General features: G+C 40.1%; 1 protein-coding gene across 1 annotated transcript in view; it reads left to right on the plus strand.

Annotated features, from left to right (window-relative positions):
- The window catches only part of MMP20 (matrix metallopeptidase 20), a 45580-nt gene that overhangs the window by 15801 nt on the left and 10820 nt on the right, over positions 1-18959 (plus strand). The window contains exons 6-8 of the mRNA XM_008579626.1: positions 2186-2327; positions 11943-12079; positions 13035-13191. Of these exons, the coding sequence (XP_008577848.1) occupies positions 2186-2327; positions 11943-12079; positions 13035-13191 (436 nt within the window). The remainder of the gene's footprint in view (positions 1-2185; positions 2328-11942; positions 12080-13034; positions 13192-18959) is intronic.

Raw genomic sequence — 18959 nt, forward strand, 5'->3', positions numbered from 1 at the left:
TCCAGAGCATATTGGTCCCTGGATGGCCATAGAAAACAAAGTCATTTATCTGTTTTTTTTAATGCAGGTCAGGATTCACACACTAGGAGACGATGACTATATTTTCTAATTCTTATACACGGTGCTCACCCATTTGCAGATAAGTGACCATATCTCCCTAAAAATAGCAGTGATGATGATAATAACTCCATGACTCAGCTGTATAGACCAATCTGCAGTTTACAAAACTTGTTCACATGTGTCATTCCACACCATCCTCAGGACAAGCTGTAGGGAAAGAAATGTTTTCCTCATTTCGTGCCTTAGAAAGCTGAGGTTCAAAGACAGGAAATATCCCAAGATAGTCAAAATTACCTCAAGTGTAATTCTTTCAAAAGGTAATAGGGATTATTAGAAACTCGATATCCAATTTTCCTTAAGGGAAAAACAAATCTATTAATTCATAAGAAGGAATCTTGGCAATTTTTCATTCATGAATAAAAGGCAGAAAAAATCTACATAACTGACTTTCCCCTGAGCCTCGGAGAACTGGCTATTCATCCTTTGCTTGCCACAGCCTCTCTCCTTCCTGCCAGCCTAAAGGGCCTGGAGAGCCCAGACCCCCAGTGCCTTCCTGTGTGTTGGCCAGACCATCTGGCTGATTAGAAATGGGCACACACATCTTGAACAGATTTCACCTGAGGTACAAAAGACAGGTTTTATCCAAAGAAGCCTTTCTGCCAGCTCCATCCATTTCCAACAGAGGGTAGGTACCAGTTCTGCTCCACCCTGCGGGACAGAAAAAATTTTTGTGCATGTCTCCATTCTACAAACTCAGCTCCAGAACATCTGGGGGCAGAGCTCCAACATGGAGCAATTTCCATGGGCAGCCAAGAAGAGCCAAGTCCAAATACTTGCCCTTATAGATCGTTGTGCACCGCCAAGTCACTGCCATTCTGATAGCCATTGTCCCTTGGCCGGGAGGCAAAGCACATATTTTGACATTGCCAATTTTACACAAGTGAATGAAATGTGAAAACATGGGTTTATGTTGCCAGGGAGCATACACATCACCCACCTCTAGCCACCTGGACACTTCTGACATTCCCTACCTTTCTGATCTGATCAGTTTCTACTTTCTGATCTTCTCCTGAAGTCTCACCCCACCTGTGATCCTCGCCACGTTGCTAACCCCTACTCCATCTCTGATCTCAACCCCTCTCTGACCCTGTCCCTTTCCCTGTGTCTCGCTTCTTTCCTGATTCTCTCCTCTGGTTACAACAGCCCACTCATATTTCTGCAGCTGACAGATAGTCCTCAGAGATGCAAAGCAGGAGTTGAAAATTCACCAACAGCTCTCTGAAGGACTGAGTCTCTGTTTTACAACAGGATCCAGCAGAAGATACCTTCAAACAACACCTTCAGTGTGTATCAATTCCACAAGAATTCACCCAGTCTTTCCTGGGTGCCTCATAGAAGGCTTAAACACAGTGCCAGATGCCAAGGAGTATATAAAAATAATAGGAACACACACAAGAAAGTTATAATCTTATTGAGAAAAAAATAACTCAATTACAAAGAAATAATCCATGGCAATTGTTAAATTACATTTCTGATTTGGAACACCAACAGTGATCAACAAAATATGTATAACAATAAAGTAATAGCAACCAATTTTTTGAACATTTACTTTGTGCCAAGCAAGCACTCTACTAAGTACTTTACAGGCATTATTTAATTCTCACAATGACCTTCTGAGGTAGGTACTATTATTACCTCTTCCTATTTACAATTGAGGACGCTGAGGTTTAAAATGGTTAAATTATGGGCCGGCCCCGTGGCGCACACGGGAGAGTGTGGTGCTGGGAGCTCAGCGACGCTCCCACCGCAGGTTCGGATCCTATATAGGAATGGCCGGTGCGCTCACTGGCTGAGTGCGGTGTGGGTGACACCACACCAAGCGTCGCGATCCCCTTACCGGTCACGAAAAAGACAAAAAAAAAAGTGTTAAATTATTTGCCTCAAATCACACAACTCAGCAACTAGGGAAGCCAGGCTTCCATCCCATGTCTACATGTCATCGACAGCCATGCTCTTTATCACATATAGAGACGGAAAGTGTACAAGCTCCCCCAAGTCTCTAGAACAGAGGTGTTCAAACTCCAAAGTCCCATTTCTATTTTGACCAGATCACCTTGAATCCTAGGACCTCGGAAAACATTCCTGGGAAAACCCTCGGTGCCCCTTGGCCCCCCTCATAGGCCATCCATCCCCGATCTCTGTGACTCCAGTTCATACTTTGATGCAGTGACAATGCTGGGAAAGGAACTCCTGTTCTTCAGAGACCGGTAAGCTTCAGACATGCCACCGACTCTTGTTGGGCCTCAGCTCCACCTCTAGACAAGCATGGCTTTAGATGCCCTTGTTGCCACCATGTATGAAGATTATGCAGAAGTGCTGTCCTGTGTGGCAATAGGGTGGGAGGTAGGGATTTGGGGGGAGATTTAGAACTGCCAAAACTAGTGTTTGTGGAGCAGCTACTATGGTGTTGGTGCTGTGCTGTTTTCCATATATATGCAGTATTTCTTCTAACCTTTTCCACTGCAGAAAGAATCCCCGATTTACAGATGTAGAAAGCAGTTCAAAGAGAGCAAGTAAATTTCCCAAGGTAACAGTTAAGTAAGTGGCTTAAACAACAGAAATTCATTTCTCACAGTTCTAGAGGCTGGGAAGTCCAAGATCAAGGTGGCTGCAAAGTTGGTCTCATTCTGCAGCTTCTTCTCTTGGCTTGTAGTCCTGCTGTATGCTCACATGACCTCTTTGTGCACATGGAGAGAGAACACATGAGCTTTCTGGTATCTCTCCTGTATTAGTCTGTTTTTGTGTTGCTATAACAGAATGCCTGAAACTGGGTGATTTATAAGAAAAAAGGCTTATTTGGCTCATGATTCTGGGACAGCTGCATCTGCGGCAGGCCTCAGGCTGCTTCTACTCATGGCAGAGAACAGCTGGCTGGTGGGTACAAGATCACCTCTTATGGCAAAAGGAAGCAAGAAAGAGAGAGGAGAGGCACCAGGGTCCTTTAAACAACTAGCTCATGTGGGAACTAATAGAGTGAGAACTCACTCATCACTGCCAACCCCAAGGGAAGGCGTTAGTCTGTCCATAAAGGATTTGCGCCTATGACCCAAACACCTAACACTGCCACATTGGGGGTGAGATTTTGACATGAGCTTTGTGGTGACAAAGGTTGTGGGGACAAGTATATCCAAGCTATATCATCTCCTTATAGGGGCACTAATTCCATCATGAGAGGCCCTACCCTCAGGACCTCATCTAAATCTAATTACCTCCCAAAGGCCCCATCACCAAATACCATCACATTGGTGTTTCAAGGCAGTGCTCTAACCGACTAGATAACTGGCCAGCCCCTTAAATACCATCACATTGAGAATTAGAGCTTCAACATATGAATTTGGGGGGAAACAAACTCTAAGTTCATAACACAGAGTAATCACATTGTTAACCATGTTGTTGCATAATACAGATTTTTTTCTTTAGATAGATGTATGTATATTTTAAATATGAAAGGGAGGCAAGTATTTCCACTAGCTGTGTTAATTTACAAACTTTTTTCACCCGACAATATTTTATTTTTCCATGTCAATGAATTTTAATTTTTTTATTTTATATATTATTCCAATGAATAGATATATCTTTACTTATTTAACCAATCCCACACGTATCAACATCTAGATTCTTTCTAATTTTTGAAAATGAGGGACAGCTTGAACAAAATTGTCAACAATGGGTAGGTATTCACTTTTCAAAAGCAAGTTAGAGCAGAGCCCAGGAACCGAGGCTTTTACATCAGACTACATGGGTTTAAATTTTGGCCCATGATGAGGTGACCCTGGGCAAGTAACATGCCAGACATACAGTAAAAGGCAGTTACTATTTCCAAGAGTGGGAATCAAAAACTATGAACAATGAAATGAAGACTTAGAAGGAACTTGAGGTACTCATATTTGGAGAACCCGATTTATTCTTTTTTATGATTTATTTTTATTGATGATTTTTCATTTTTTAAGACCTATTGATTATGTGTTATTTTTATCCATTATTACCAGAAAGTCAACCAAGCAGAATTGGTGGGCAGTGACCCGGGAGTGGTAGGCAAGGCACAGGACAGGGGGAGCCTGCAACGTGGTGCTAAGTACCATCGGCTTCCCCTGAAGGATAGGATTGCCAGAGTCCACACCGCTCAGACAGAAACAGCATGTAGCACTCATTCACTGGTGTAGAAATGAGGTTCCAGCCATCATGGAGGGTGTAGCTTATTCTTTAGGTAACTATCAGTGGATGCGGTAGGAGAAAGGAGACAGTGAAGTCAAAGATATTATACCATTTCATACAATGATAGTTGTTTTCTTTAAAAAGCAAACAAGAAACCCCTCTGTTTATCAAACTATGTGCCTTTAGAAGTTACTAATGGCTACTTGAAGGTGATACATCTTTTGACGTGATGTTGACTATAAATACTGAAGGTGGTAACAGTATAGAAGGGCAGGCATAGGTGCAAGAGACACGTAGAAATGAACGATCAGCGGAGGCAGTACAGGAGGGATGGGTGACTACCATGAATCGGCTTCGTCATCCCCTTTTCATCTTCACCCATTTCAGATTTGATGAGCGAGTGTGGTAGGACAGGGAATTCCAAAGAACTAGGAAGAGGTATGAGGAGGACAGAGTGTCAGGAGTGGTCCCTTCCAGCACTGGACTTGCCAGTGACTCACCATGGGACCTTGAACCTCTCTTCCTTCTCTGTAAAATAAGGGCATTGTCTGATAATAATAGTGACCTCAATGTGTTCAGTACTTACTATGCCAAGCACTTTGTTATCAAACCCTTGCAATACCCTTGTGAGATATAAAGTATTACTCTTTTTTTATAAGGCATAGAAAGGAAACTTAAAGAATGAGAAACTTACTGGTGGAGCCGGGATTGACACCCAAATTATCTACTCCAGAGCCATGCTCCTAACTTCCTGCTCTACTGCCTCCTACAGTGCCATCAGAGCTAGAATTCCATGACTCTATGAATCTGAGCCCCTGCCAGCTGCCACCAAAAGTCCCAAAGTGTTTGCTAAACCCAAACAAAGAACAAAGAATTCTTTCAAGCCACAGTTATAACAACAGCCAGGGAACCACTGATTATGAAAGAGCTCCCAGTCTGTTCTCTCCCACTCACCAGCCTGGAATTCCCCATCATCAATAAAAATCTGTTGATGGGACGTTTCAACTTGTGGACATAGTAACCACATGGTTTGTTTCCAAAGCGAGATGGAATGCAGTGCCTTTTAAAGTCACCATGAGATTGTTAGATATTCTCCATAGTGTATAAAAGTACATTCAAATGTTCTGTTTGCAGAAAAATGAACTTCAGCTATAATAAGTTGAAAGGTATATAGATTTTTTAATGTACATACATTTACTCTTTATAATAGACGACAAAATATTAAGGCTATCTCAGCTATTCTTAGGCACTTAGGGAAGAGAAGAGAGAAGTGACTGGATTTGCAGCTGTACCAAATTATATTTGCATCTCTCAGATTATTTGCGGTTTTACCCAATATAATTTTAAGGATAATATCAAGAATATCACAATGAGTTATAGACCTTAGGCAAATAATAGGTTCTACAAATGGAATAAGCATAAAAATTGATCGTGTCCAAATTCTTCGTTTTAGAGATAAGGAAACTAGGCCCAGGTCTCTCAGCCTGGCAGATCCTGCACTGCAACCCAGGCCTTCTGGCTCCCAGTCCAGAGTCCATCCTATCACTAATACAGAAAATGTTCTGGCTCTGAAATGGAACTACCAAGAAAAACACTGAATTTTGTATATGCCTTTCGACTGTTATGCATTTCATTTAGCAAGAGAGGCACTCAGAGCTGTGCCTGTGCTCCCGGGCTCTCTGCCTGCAAGTTGGGTCACCAGCCGCAAGGGGAAGATGTTCCTAGACTGTCTAGGTTCCCCAAAAACGTCTGATATGCTTCTCCACATTTGTTTTTTTCTCAAAATACAATTTTTTATTTCAAAAAGTCTGTCACTCACTAATTGTCACATTTTGAAAGATGTTATGTATCTTAGGTTAGGATGCAAAGCAGGACAGGGACACTAGTGTGGTGAAGAGAACAACGGAAGAGTCAGAGAGGGTGGCAGCCTCAGGGCTGAGAGGACAACAGCGTGGTTTCTTCGCTGAAAAGATGGGAAAGTCAACAGGATTTGCTGGACACGGGAAGAAAAACTCAGTGTTAGACATGTCAGATTTAATGTGATGACAATTCTAATGGGGCTTTATACAAAATGCTCATGCTCAGGGAAGAAGTTAGAGTTGGAGGCTTCCTGGATTTAAATCTCCCACATGGAAAAGGCAGTTAAAGATATGAAGATGGATAGCAGCTCTAAAGAGAGAAAGGAAAGAAGTCTACAGAATGAGCCTAGGAAAGGACAGAAGTGGAGAAGAGGATTCCACAAAGGCCAGAGAGAAGCAGCATTCAAAATAATAGTAGTAATAGTAATAATAATAACTGACATTTCATGATCATTTACAATGTGCTGTGTGTTACGCTAAGCATTTTACAGACATTTGCCCATTTGATCCATGCTGTTATTGTCTCCAGCTGGAATTTTAACTTTGGTCTGCTTGACATCAGAGACAAAATCCCTGTGGTACGGTCCCAAATAAATCAGGGAAAAGATGCCTATCTTTTTTTTTTTTTTTTTAAGTGATCAAGAGTAGAAATTGCTGCCAAGTTTACCAGATTGAGAACTGAAGAAAAGGAGCTGACTGGCAGGATAATTAAGAAATGTAGCTACAGCAGAGGAGTGAGGAAGGAAGCCAGGTTGTGGGGGGTTAAAGAGCAAATGTTGGGGGAAATGGAAATAGAGACAAGGGTCCTTCATTTGAGAATCTTGTTAATAACAAAAGAAGTTATGCTAAGATAAAGCTGGGAGAGGCAGCAGAGTCAGAAAAGGATTTCAAAGATGAGAAATTGTCATGTCTGAAGACATGAAAAGGAGCCACTGGAGAAAACGATATGCAAAATGCTGTGGGATATGCAAAATGCTATGACAGTAAAATCAGTAACCGCCACTGTTAGATAATACGTGTGAAACAGCAGCCGGGGATGCCAGAGGCTTGAGGAAAACCTGCACGACCGAAGAGGAAGTCTTCCTCCCTCACACTCTCCCTGGGGCTTTGTCTTTTCTGGCTCTAAGTTTTCTTCATTGAAAGCCACAAATGGCACTGTATCTACTTAGACCAGTTCTCTGCGATGTGCTGTATTAAGAATTCAGACGAAGAGGTAGAAGGTGAACTAGGATCCCTGACTAGTCGTTTCTTCCCAACTCTGTCCTTCTGAGTGAGGATGGGGCCCTTTATGTGTTCACAGTTATGGCTTATGAATATGGATCCCATCAGGCTCCTCAGATGGCTATCAACATTCTTAATTCAGGAACACTCTGCACAGCTTTGACTACTTTTAATCCACACCACGGTCTACACATGGGTTTTTAATTTTATAAGCTGTGTTTTTCTTGGATGCAGGGACGTGGATACTGCATAATTGATTTCTTGGCTTCCGAAGCATTTTGAGATTAAGCAGCCCTAGTTAGTGAGCCCCATGAAATGAACGACTTCTCTACCAATGACATAATAGTTTGTACGTCAAAGTCTCCAGTGAAACAAATTTAGAAGGAAACTTAGCTATATTGATAAACTCTAAGTTTACATTTTACATATCATCGATTAATAAATTTGCAGAGTGAAAATGTCTTTTAAGTATTTGCAAATAATCATAAGAGTAGTCCAGAGTTTATAAGACACTTTCATATGCATTATCTCAATTAATCCTTTGAAATATTTGTGCAGATATTATTATTATTCTCACTCGTATGTGACAGAAGGAAATTGAGTCTCAGAAAAATAAAGTAACTCACATGAGGTCACACATCCAGCAATAAAAAAAAGTTTCAAGCATCCCTCTTTTCTTTCACTGCACCACATTGCCTGATCTCAGGGGAGTGAGCAGCAGTTAAATTAAGAGCATCAAAAAATAGAAAGAAGGAAGACACCTCTTCCTGAAAATAGCAGCCAGGACAACAGAGAAGAGAAGAGCCAAGGAGAGTGTGGGATTGAAGAGGATGGGAAATGAGGGCATCCATTCAACTTGTGCTGAATCGCCTTCAGAGTCCAGCAAGTAGGAGGCGAAGGCATCTCCTGAGAATGAGAGACAGATGAGATCAGCTTAGGTAGGTGGGAAGTGAACATGGTTGGCTCTAATAAAAAATAAAAATAAATAAAAAAAAAAAAAAACCAAAGGTTCAACAACATGAATCAGGTCCCTAGATGTGCCAGGCACTATGTTAAGTACAAGGATGAAAAGATGAATAATACATGATCCTGCCCCCAAGCAGTCCAAGTGCCTGGAAAAGAGCTGCAATATGCGAGGTGAAGGTTATCAGTGACCTAATCTCAAATTTGATGAATTTGTTACTGTTGTTTAGTAAAAGGGGATAAAAATTTCAGATAATATGAAAATCACTGATCAAAGAAGTTCCGCTCAAACCTCTGGCACTCCTTTGTTTAGCCAACAAATATTTATTGAACCCTGACTACATGCCAGGCACAGCGTTAGCTACTGGCTACATAAAGATAAATAGTGCAGCTAAATATTTAATCAGGAGATCTATAATATCACTAAGCTCCATTGTTTTGCAATCAGATTACAGACTATCGACATGATCTGTATATCTATTTTCATTAGCAGTTTCCAATATATACTGCAGTTGTTCTTTTTCAACAGGCTCATAGATTTTTTTTTTGCCTATATTTTAAATTCATTTACAGATGTAATGGGGGTTACTTGCTATAACTTTCTTTGAGAATTTAACTTTATTACCATGATCTATAGCTCTAAGAATGGAAATCCTCTGAGTATGTTATTGTTTTATTACCCACCAGACATAGTTTTTCTACGTTAGTTACTGAAAATTTTCATGACTACAAATTCTTTTTGGAATTTGTGATAATTTATGTATGTGATGGGTAGCATTTATTTCTATCTTATGCATACAGTATATGCATTATAAAATATCATAACAGTGTTTAAACCAGGGTTTCTTAATTTTGTCACTTCTGATATTTTGGGCCAGCTAACTTTTTGTTGTGTTGAGCTGTTTTGTGCATTGTAGGATGTTTTATGGCATCCCTGGCCTCTATCCATTAAACTCCAATAGCACCACCCATCCTCATCTGTGACAACCAAAATTGTCACCAGATATTGCCAAATGTCCCCTGGGACACAAAACCATACTTGAAATCAAATTCTAAACGGAATGACTATGTCAATTTAGTCCTCACAATCCCTACAAAATCTTAAATCAAGGTTTATTTAGTAAGAATTTAAGATTCTACCACCCGTGAAAAGTTGCAACAGTACATTTTCGGTTTGCCTGAACTCTAACAACTACACTTCACTACCTCTCATGTGGAGGCATTCAGGACATCAGTGCTCTGTAACTTCAAATGAAAGGTAGGATTTAATTTTGCCTAGAGTCACTTGTTGATTTTTAAATAAGAAATGAGAGGGCCGGCCCAGTGGCGCACTTGGTAGAGTGCGGCGCTTGGGAGCGCGGCGGCACTCCCACCGAGGGTTGGGATCCCATATAGAGACCGGTCCGCTCACTGGTTGAGCGTGGTGTGGGCGCGACACCGAGGGTTGGGATCCTGTTACCGGTCACGAAAAAAGACAAAAGGGGAAAAAAAATAAAAAAGAAATGAGAGAAAATATATCCCTGCTTCAGAGTGACCCAGACAAAAGCAACTGGAAGCCCAGCACCCCTCACCAGAGACATAACTCAGGAAGAGCCTAGTTTTCAGAGGATGTATCTGCTCCTCTCCCTCCCGCTTTCCTCCTTCCTCATCCTGACCATTCCAGTCCCCTGAAATGCACGCTCTATGTTTTAGCACAGTGACTTGAATAGAGTCAGCATTTCACAGCTATGTATTAAATTGAATTAATTGGAAAACACTTGCTTTTCAGATTTCTCACCAGGTACCCAATTAACCCAAGAAGTTGCTGAACTCTTTTGAATACTTAAAACTATGCTCATTGTGAGGTGGTGGAGGGAAAAGAGAAGGGGTCCCTCTTGCCTTCAGGAAAGACCGGGTCTGACTGTACGGAGGGTCAAGTTATAAGCAGAGAAAACCCAGAAATCACAAGACTGAAAATGAACAAGTAGATGAGATAGGGTATGTGATGAAAATCAAGACAGGGTATGTGATGAAAATCAGCCCTTAACCACCAGGTGACCTTTGGGCCCATCAGCCTTTCCGGGTCTCAGTTTTTCATCTGTTAGTACGTATGTTCTAGATAAGGCTGTGTTGTTTGGGGGTGAGGCAGTGTACCCCTAAATGGACTCCCGGCACCCTGTGTATTGTCTATGGTGGATGCCCAATTAGTGGATAATTGAGGCCTAGGCAAATAACAATTTTTAAAGTGGACAGTATCTACCCATACAGCACTTTACAGTTTGTAATGCACATTCATATGCATTATCTCATTTGATCCTCATAATGATCTCATAAAATTGGCCAGAGAATTATTATTCCCATTTAAAGGATGATGAAACTGAGACTTGGAGATGCTGGTCAGCAGTGGAGTTGGAACACTTCTGAAACACAATGTGCTTTTCCTTCTTCATCTTGATACCTCTTAGGAAACATGAAGAAATATTTCTCTCTTCCCAATATATCTCCTCTTTAGATTTCATCATCAGCTTAAATTGCCTCTTCAGGGACACTTTCATTAAACCCCTACATGCAGTGGGTGTCCCTCCCATGTGTTCTCAAAGCATCCTGAACTTCACTCTTTGTGGCACTGATCACTCTGAATTATAATTGCCTAATTATTTATCAGTTTCTACTACTAGACTGTAAGCATCTTGAGGGCAGGGCCTGGATCTTATTCAGTGTTTCATCTGTGAATGTCTCTCCCAGTGCTTGGTGATGGGTACTCTGTAAATATGTATTATATTAACTGAACAGGAAAATTCAGAATAAGATTTGGGGAGTTCCTAATTACATGGAAACCTAAATGTCAGAACTTAATTACAGTTTCTCTCTCCACAAATAATCTTAGACATTGTTTCTGGACTTTAAAGGAACTAAGTAAATTATTCGTGTTTTAGAAAAACAATTTTCATCTCTAAAATGCAAAATAGACCATATTTACATTGGAAGCTTCAACCCAGTACCCTCATGTGTATGCTGCCACAATTTTATGAAAATAATATTGGGTAAGTGGATGGATAAGCTGCTAAACCTTAAATTAATGTGTGTATACTAGATTTTCTGTTAATTAGCCATCAGACTCAAAGATGCAAACAACTTCCAATAGCCAATTATGTAGGAAACACCATGACTTATGATTTTTAATGTTTTTGCCATATTTAAAGAGAATAATTAGCATTACCCAACCACAAACTTTTGGTTCATTTATATAATATTCACAATGTTCCCCTTCCAGATCATATTTATCTTTGTGAGATTTTAATTTTTAAAAGATCAGAATAGGAAAGAGAAATTTGTATCAAGTAATATTTGGAACAGGAGGGTGCACGGCTTAAATCATTCATGCTATTTTTTTGCTGTATGCTTCCATGTTTTGAACATCCTTAAATAAATGAAAGAAAGGGTATTCCAGAGATGCTGACAATGAAAAGGGAGAAGAAACTGTTTACTAAGGTCAAAAAAATTGGGTTTTCCTTCAAAACAAGGCAAGGGCAAAAGGTATTTAGCAAGAGCCTCTAAAGTTTGGCTTGCAGCACATTTCAGTCTATGTGCAATTTAAGATCTAAATCAACCCTTGGTCTTGATTTCTTTTGGAACACACAATAGGATCTTCTGGCGACGACAGGTTCACTTGATGGCGGGGATTCGGCCCAGCACTATTACCAGCTCCTTCCCCCAGCTCATGTCCAATGTGGATGCAGCTTATGAAGTGGCTGAGAGGGGCACTGCTTACTTCTTCAAAGGTACCCTACAGATCCCTCAAAGAGAGAAATGGCAGGGGCACAGTGCCCCATCTGTTTGGCATATCCAGGACTGACAGACTTTGTTCAGTGATTGTGGAACATGTTTTGATTGCTTCTTCTCAGGTTTGGTAAAAATTCCCCCATACTGTGTTGTAATAATGAAAGTAATGATGGTGATATCAAACTGTTCTTGGAACCAAGCCCTTTAGCCTAGAGAGGCACCATGCTAGGTGATGGTGCCCAAGGAGCTAGAAACCTGGTCCCTGCCTCTAGGACCTCTGCTCAGAGTGATATAGCATGCTCTTTGTAGAAGCTTTAATTAACAAAAGCCAACATGGAACCCAATGTGAGGTAAACAATCTCCTTGCTGCTATGCCTTACTCAGAAGCAACCAAGAGAGGAAGGATGCCCTGTGACTTCAGGAAGTGACATATGTAATACCAATCTCTGGCTCTGGCCCTTTACTATTTGAGTGACTTTGGGAACTTATCTAACTTCTCTGAACCTTTATTTCTTCCTCTGCAAAGAAATTATAGTATTATCAGCCTTGAAGGTGTGTTGTGACAATGACTAGCCAATGGAGGTTATCCAGTAACTTGATGCTGAGGGATAAGGGTAGAAGGCTGGTGCCAATTTAAGCATTTGCATGCCACGTCCCCTTCCCTCTCATAGGTACGTATATAAAGATGAAATGAGATTATAAATGAAAAAATTAATGTGTTAATGTAAGACACAATTGTATAAATAGTACCACTTCCTAGGACTTTTTGCCTTCAGCGAAGTTCGAAGTCTTTTACTGAATTAAATAGTTTAAGGCTTATGTCTCCTATTGGGTTACAGTTACGGCAAATATCCCGTGAACTAGCCCCACTCACAATCTTGCATAGAAATCTTCATGAGTGAAATGCATCACTAACTGGTACAGAGTTTTTATAATTTTAATTTCTGTTTTCAGGGCCCCACTACTGGATAACAAGAGGATTCCAAATGCAAGGTCCTGCTCGGACTATTTATGACTTTGGGTTCCCAAGGCACGTGCAGCGAATAGATGCTGCCGTCTATCTCAAGGAGCCACAGAAGACCCTTTTCTTTGTGGGAGATGAATACTACAGGTATGGCTTTTCTCCTTTTGATTGTCCAGATGTATTCATGGGAAGGGGAAAAAAAATCTTTTGCAGGAAAGAATGCAAGGCAAGTTTGCAACAGGCCCATTGACTCTTTTCGTCCACTGAGGTGCCATGTACAGATGATTGACTATCTTCAAGATACAGAACCATCCAAATGATAAGTGAAACATTGATTTGATAATCCCATTGTTTGGTCTCTAATACATCAAACACCCTGATCTTTCAATGCACTCATTAACTGGACCCCCCAGTGGCCTAAAAAAGTGCAGCATCCACAAATATTTAACTACCCACTTGGAATGCCTCAGGGGGAGGTGACTGTGCTGTTATGTGAGCATCAATGCATTTCAGAATACTCTGTGATTTGGGCCAAAATGAATGTGGTCGTGACTATGGGACTGTTTGAAGGAAAGTTCTGCTGAAAGGAAATGGCCTTATAGCTATGCCCTTTTATCCAACTTAGACATGAAGATTCTTCTGATCCAAAGGGAACCACATATAATTTCCATGCCTGTCCTTCAGGAGCTTATCACAGGCAGATCTGAATAAGGCATGATCTGTCATCCAGTCACTGAGCACAGGGTCATACCTTATCTCACCTACTGAGTTTCTGTCCTTAGTTGGCTGATGTTGAGGAATGAGTGCACCTCTTTGCCAAGCTCCTTCAAAGACCACCTCTGCCTCTGCACACATTCCCTCTGTTCCCACTTCTCTCTTTAGCAATGCCTGTTTCCCTGAACTTCAAAAGAGAGAAGCAAAAACAGATTTTCAGCATATGACCGTGCTAAATACCTTAGGCCCATGAGAGAGTCTGGATGGAAGCAGGAGACCACCCAACTTTGGTCCAGGGGCTGCCATTTTATTTTATATCACCTATTTTAATAACCATTTATGTGGCATAAAAGAAATTTACAAGTAAATATGTCATTTTCTTCCACCTGACCGATATCATCTTCCCTGATTTCGAGCTAAGAAAGTAATGTAACTGGAGCACACATATATTTCATGACGAGGAAAAATTATTTCATAAAAAATAATTCTAAACAAATGTGGAGCCTACTGACTCTTCAGGGCCACCGAGAGCCCTGGAAGCATCGCTCAAAGTATTATGTGGTGTCATGAGTTGTCACTTCCAAACCAGCATGTAAATAACTAAGCTAAGTATTTTCCTCTCAGACCATCCTGGGCAGAGGATGATTCTCCCAAGGCTTTCTATAAGATAAAGTGGCTATCATCTCAAGAAGATAGGTATTGAAAAATCTGATTCCCCTTGTGATTTTCAGGGAACAAGGTCAAGAGATGCATGTATAAGCATGTGGGGGGGGAGTGTGAGGGCATTTATGTTAGGATTATCCAGTTAATTTGTAAAGAGTGTTCACAGCCTGATTCTCATTGGTGAGATTATCCACCCTCCCATTATCTCTCTTCTCCATTTATCACCTGGTGTTTGCACTAATCTACCACCTACCAGCACCCACAGTAAAGCCTATATCTCCAGTCAGGTTGGATTGAGGCTTAATAGCTAAGGCAAAAGTTGAGGGTAGAAGTTCAAAAGTCTTTGTAAAATTTAGGTTAGGAACAGACAGGGTCTCCGATTTTAATGATGCCTGATGTCCCCAGAGGAAACAATACTGTACCTTTCCAACTGGGCCTCTGTGAGTGTCTACTAAGGAAAAGTCTTTCATAATCTAGATTTAAAAGATTCATTAAAAAGTTGGTCTGGGGTATTAATTCAAATGTTAACAAGCTCATTTTGCTGATCGCAAAAGGAAACCAGTGTAGGCATTTTTAGCCTGCCCAGGTTTGAGAGTGTTAAGTGATATAATACATGCAGATGTCCAGCGCAATGTCTGGCACATAGTAGGTGCTCAAAAAAGAGTAACTCTTCAGTAATAGTAAGAGCTTCTGTGATAATTAACAAGTAATTGCCTAAAAAGTTGTAATAATTAACAACTGATTGCTTAAATCTCGATATTCCTCTAAGCAGAAAGCCAGTCAAAGAGCTGGTCAAAGGGAATTTCCTTTTCGAAAGGCCCCTGCTGTTGGACTGAAAGTACTACTTTTGGCAAAATGTAGACAATCCCTTCAACATTGGGAGTCTTCCACTTTACACACACTAACACACACACTGATGTATGCACTACGGAGTAAGACAAACAGCTCAAAAGTTCAGAAAAAGCTATTATATCTGCCCTATTAATAAACCTCCCTGAATTCTGCACATTGTGTTTTGCAGGGCCTCACGTGTATGACATCTTATTGTCATGCAAAGCCCTACATTGGTTAGAAATTGCATTCAGCTGCTAGTAACAGAGACCCAAAAATTGTTGTGACTTAAACACATAAGGGTCCATTTTTCTCACATATGTAAAAGTCTGAAGTTTAACAGATTAAGAGTCAATGTGGTGGGTCTGTGGTCACTGGCGACCCAAGTTCCTTCTAACGTTTTACTCCACTATTCTCAATACGTGGCTTCCATTCTCATGGCTGCCTCATGATTTGAGGTGGTCAACGTCCCTACTTCAGATGGAGGAAGCTGGGGGTGGGGGGGGTAAAGCAAAGGAAACAGAACTTTATAGATAAGCATATGGCCACACTCAGAAATACAGAAGGCTGCAAGCCTCAAGTTACGGAATAAGAATTTTACTATATTGACATCCACTGACAATGTTAGGTCTTATTTCTTTTAGTCATTGCTCAGGTTCTTCCTTTGTCCTCATGCTAGATCAGCCTGCAACACAAATAATGTGTCAAGGGAAGAAAAGTCTCTGGATATCAGGGAAATTCTCCATGAACTCCTAGAGTTTGGGCCCAATGTCAGTGAATGAAATCCTGTGAGAAACGATTGAGGAACTTTCTCCATAGAGAACTGAAGGTTGGCTTGGGGCCAGATTGGTTTAGGCTCTCAGATGAGAACCCATGTGTCAGTGTATTAGCAACTTACAAGGGAGCAGCACACAAAGTGAAATCCAAAAACAAGGTTCTACCATGTTGATGTCATTACATACCACATCACCAAATGACCTATTGGTTAAACTGCCACCCAAAGGGGGCTCCTTCCCCATACATCCATTCACTTTTATTCCTTCCTTTTCTCTTTCTAGCAGGCCCTAATGGTTCAATCAGCTTTTCTTTCTTTACATTACTTCCACTATCTGTGTCTAATTTCTCCCTGTAGATGTTCTCCCTCACCAACCAATAGCAGAGTAGTGGCTACATCAAGGGGTTATTGAGGGCTGGGAAGGGGGGACCATCACTTCCATCATTCTTTGAGATAGATAGTCAATGATTTCTGAATTTTATGTAAAGTGATTTTATGTAAAGTGATCTACATGTCCCATCCTTTTTCAATCATATTGCCACCCCAAATGACTGTTTCTATAGAGATAGACTGGAGGCATCATTACTGCAAAGTAGGAAACATCTCCCATATTTTCTCCTTCCTGAATGCCCCAGGAACACTGGAAAGGGGTATTTTTATTTAAGGATTTTATAGTTAGTCACCACAGAGAAATAAATAGTAATTAGTAAAAATAAGCAAGATGAAGTAGAGTTCAAAATCTTTTTTAATGTCTTAAATTATCACCAAACTACTAAATTCAACCAGCATTAATTGGGCATGATTATGTGTCTGGCTCTGTACTAGGCCCTTGACACTCAAGAGAAGGCATAGAGTTTTCTGATTAAGAGCATGGACAGGAGTAAGAGAGTCCCGGTGTTAATCTCGACTCTACCGGCAACCACCTGACAATCTGGATCATCTTTCTATCTCAGTTTGATCCTCTACAAAACAGAGGTGAAAATAGTACCTACTTCAAAGAGTTGTGGGATTGAATGAGAAAAATGTGAAATGCCTATCACAAAATAAGCACTTATGTTGGGTGCTATTAATGACCTCAACAGGTCTTACAGTTGAGAGTAAATATATATATAAATAATTAACAGAATCCAAGTGCCAAAAGTGCCCTACCAGAAGACTGCATGGAGATCAATGGACCAAAACAAAGAGGAAACAGCCAACTCTGGCAAAGGTATCAGAAAAGAATTCTTAGAGGAAATGATGACTGAGCTTCATTTTGAGAGTTGTGTAGGAGTTTCCCAGGCAAGGAGTGGGGTGGGGGTGGGTGGCTTCCAGGCAGAGAGAGCAATTGAAGCAAAGGCACTGATGCACAAAATCGCCTGCAAATGTGGGGAAAACCTCGAGCAGTTCAGTATGACCAGAACATGGACTAAAAATGAGAGATGTGGCCCAAGGAGAGAAGAGGATCAGGGGAGGCCAGTGCCTTTCTAGAAAGATCAATGTTTATTCTGTAAAAAAGAGGGGCATGTTTAAATATCTTAAATAAGGGAGTAACCCAACAAGATTTGTGTTATAAAAATATCACTCTGGCAGCAATGTGACTGGACAAGAAGGACAAGACTGGAAGCCAGCTAGACTAGTTAGGCAGAATGCAGTAGGAAGCGTATTCAAAGTACTCAGAGAAAAAGCTTTCAACTAAGAATCCTATATCTAAGAAGGGATCTTTCAAAAGTGAAGGATAAATAAAGACATTCCTAGATAAACAAAAACTGAAAGAATTTGTTGTTTGTAGACTTGCCTTACAAGAGATACTAAAGAAAGTTCTTCAGGCTGAAAGCAAGTGGCCCCCGGTAGTAATTCAAACCCACACAGAACACCAGACAGCACCAGTAAATGTTATTATGTAGTTATAAAAAATAGTATAAATGCATATTTCTTTTTTCTCCTCTTAACTGGTTTAAAAATCAATTATATAAAACAATGTGTATAATTATACTGTTGGGGCTATAACATGTAGAAATGTAATTTATATGTCAATTACAGCACAAAGGAGGTGGATAGGAGCAAAACTGTATTAGGCTAAAGAAATGACAGCAGATGGAACTCAAATTCACAGGACAAAAGAAGAGAACTAGAAATGATAAATAAGAAGATTAATATAACAAAAGCTGCAAATGCATACTTGCTCTTCTTTCTTCTCTTAGCTTCTTTAAAATACATTAAATTACATAAAATAATAATTATAAGGAATATTTTGAGCTTGTAACATGAAGGATATAATATGTATAACAATAATACCACAAAAGAGATGGGAAGGAAATACAGCTGTATAGGAGTAATGTTTCTATATTTCACTGAATTAAATTAGTATAAATCTAAAGTAGATGTTTATAAATTAAGATGTATATGATAAGCCCTAAAGCAACCACTAAGAAAATAACTCAAAAAATTATAGTGAAAAAATTACAAAAGAAATTAAAATGTTACATTAGAAAATTTTCACTAATGCAAAAGAAAGCAGTAGGAAGGAAAAGAGGAACAAAAATATATAAGACATATAGAAAACAAAAAGTAAAATGGCAGACATAAATTCAACTTTATCAATACGTTAACTGAGAAAGGATTAAACAAACCAATCAAATGGCAAAGACTATCAGACTGGATTAAAAAGCCAAGATCCAACTATCTGCTGTCTATAGGAGACATGCTTTAGAGTCAATGACATAAATTGAAAGTAAAAGAATGGAAAAAATATACCATGCAAACCACAATCATAAGAAAACATAAATAGCTATACTAATATCAGGCAAAACAGTCTTTAAAACTTTAAAAGTTCCTAGGGATAAAGAGGGACTTTTTATACTGACAAAAGGACCAATCTACCATTAATGAAGACATAACAGTTATAAACATATATGTACTGAACAACAGAGAGCCAAAATGTCTGAAGCAA

This window comes from Galeopterus variegatus, unplaced genomic scaffold (assembly GCF_000696425.1).
Source record: "Galeopterus variegatus unplaced genomic scaffold, G_variegatus-3.0.2 Scaffold1932, whole genome shotgun sequence".
Classification (NCBI taxonomy): domain Eukaryota; kingdom Metazoa; phylum Chordata; class Mammalia; order Dermoptera; family Cynocephalidae; genus Galeopterus; species Galeopterus variegatus.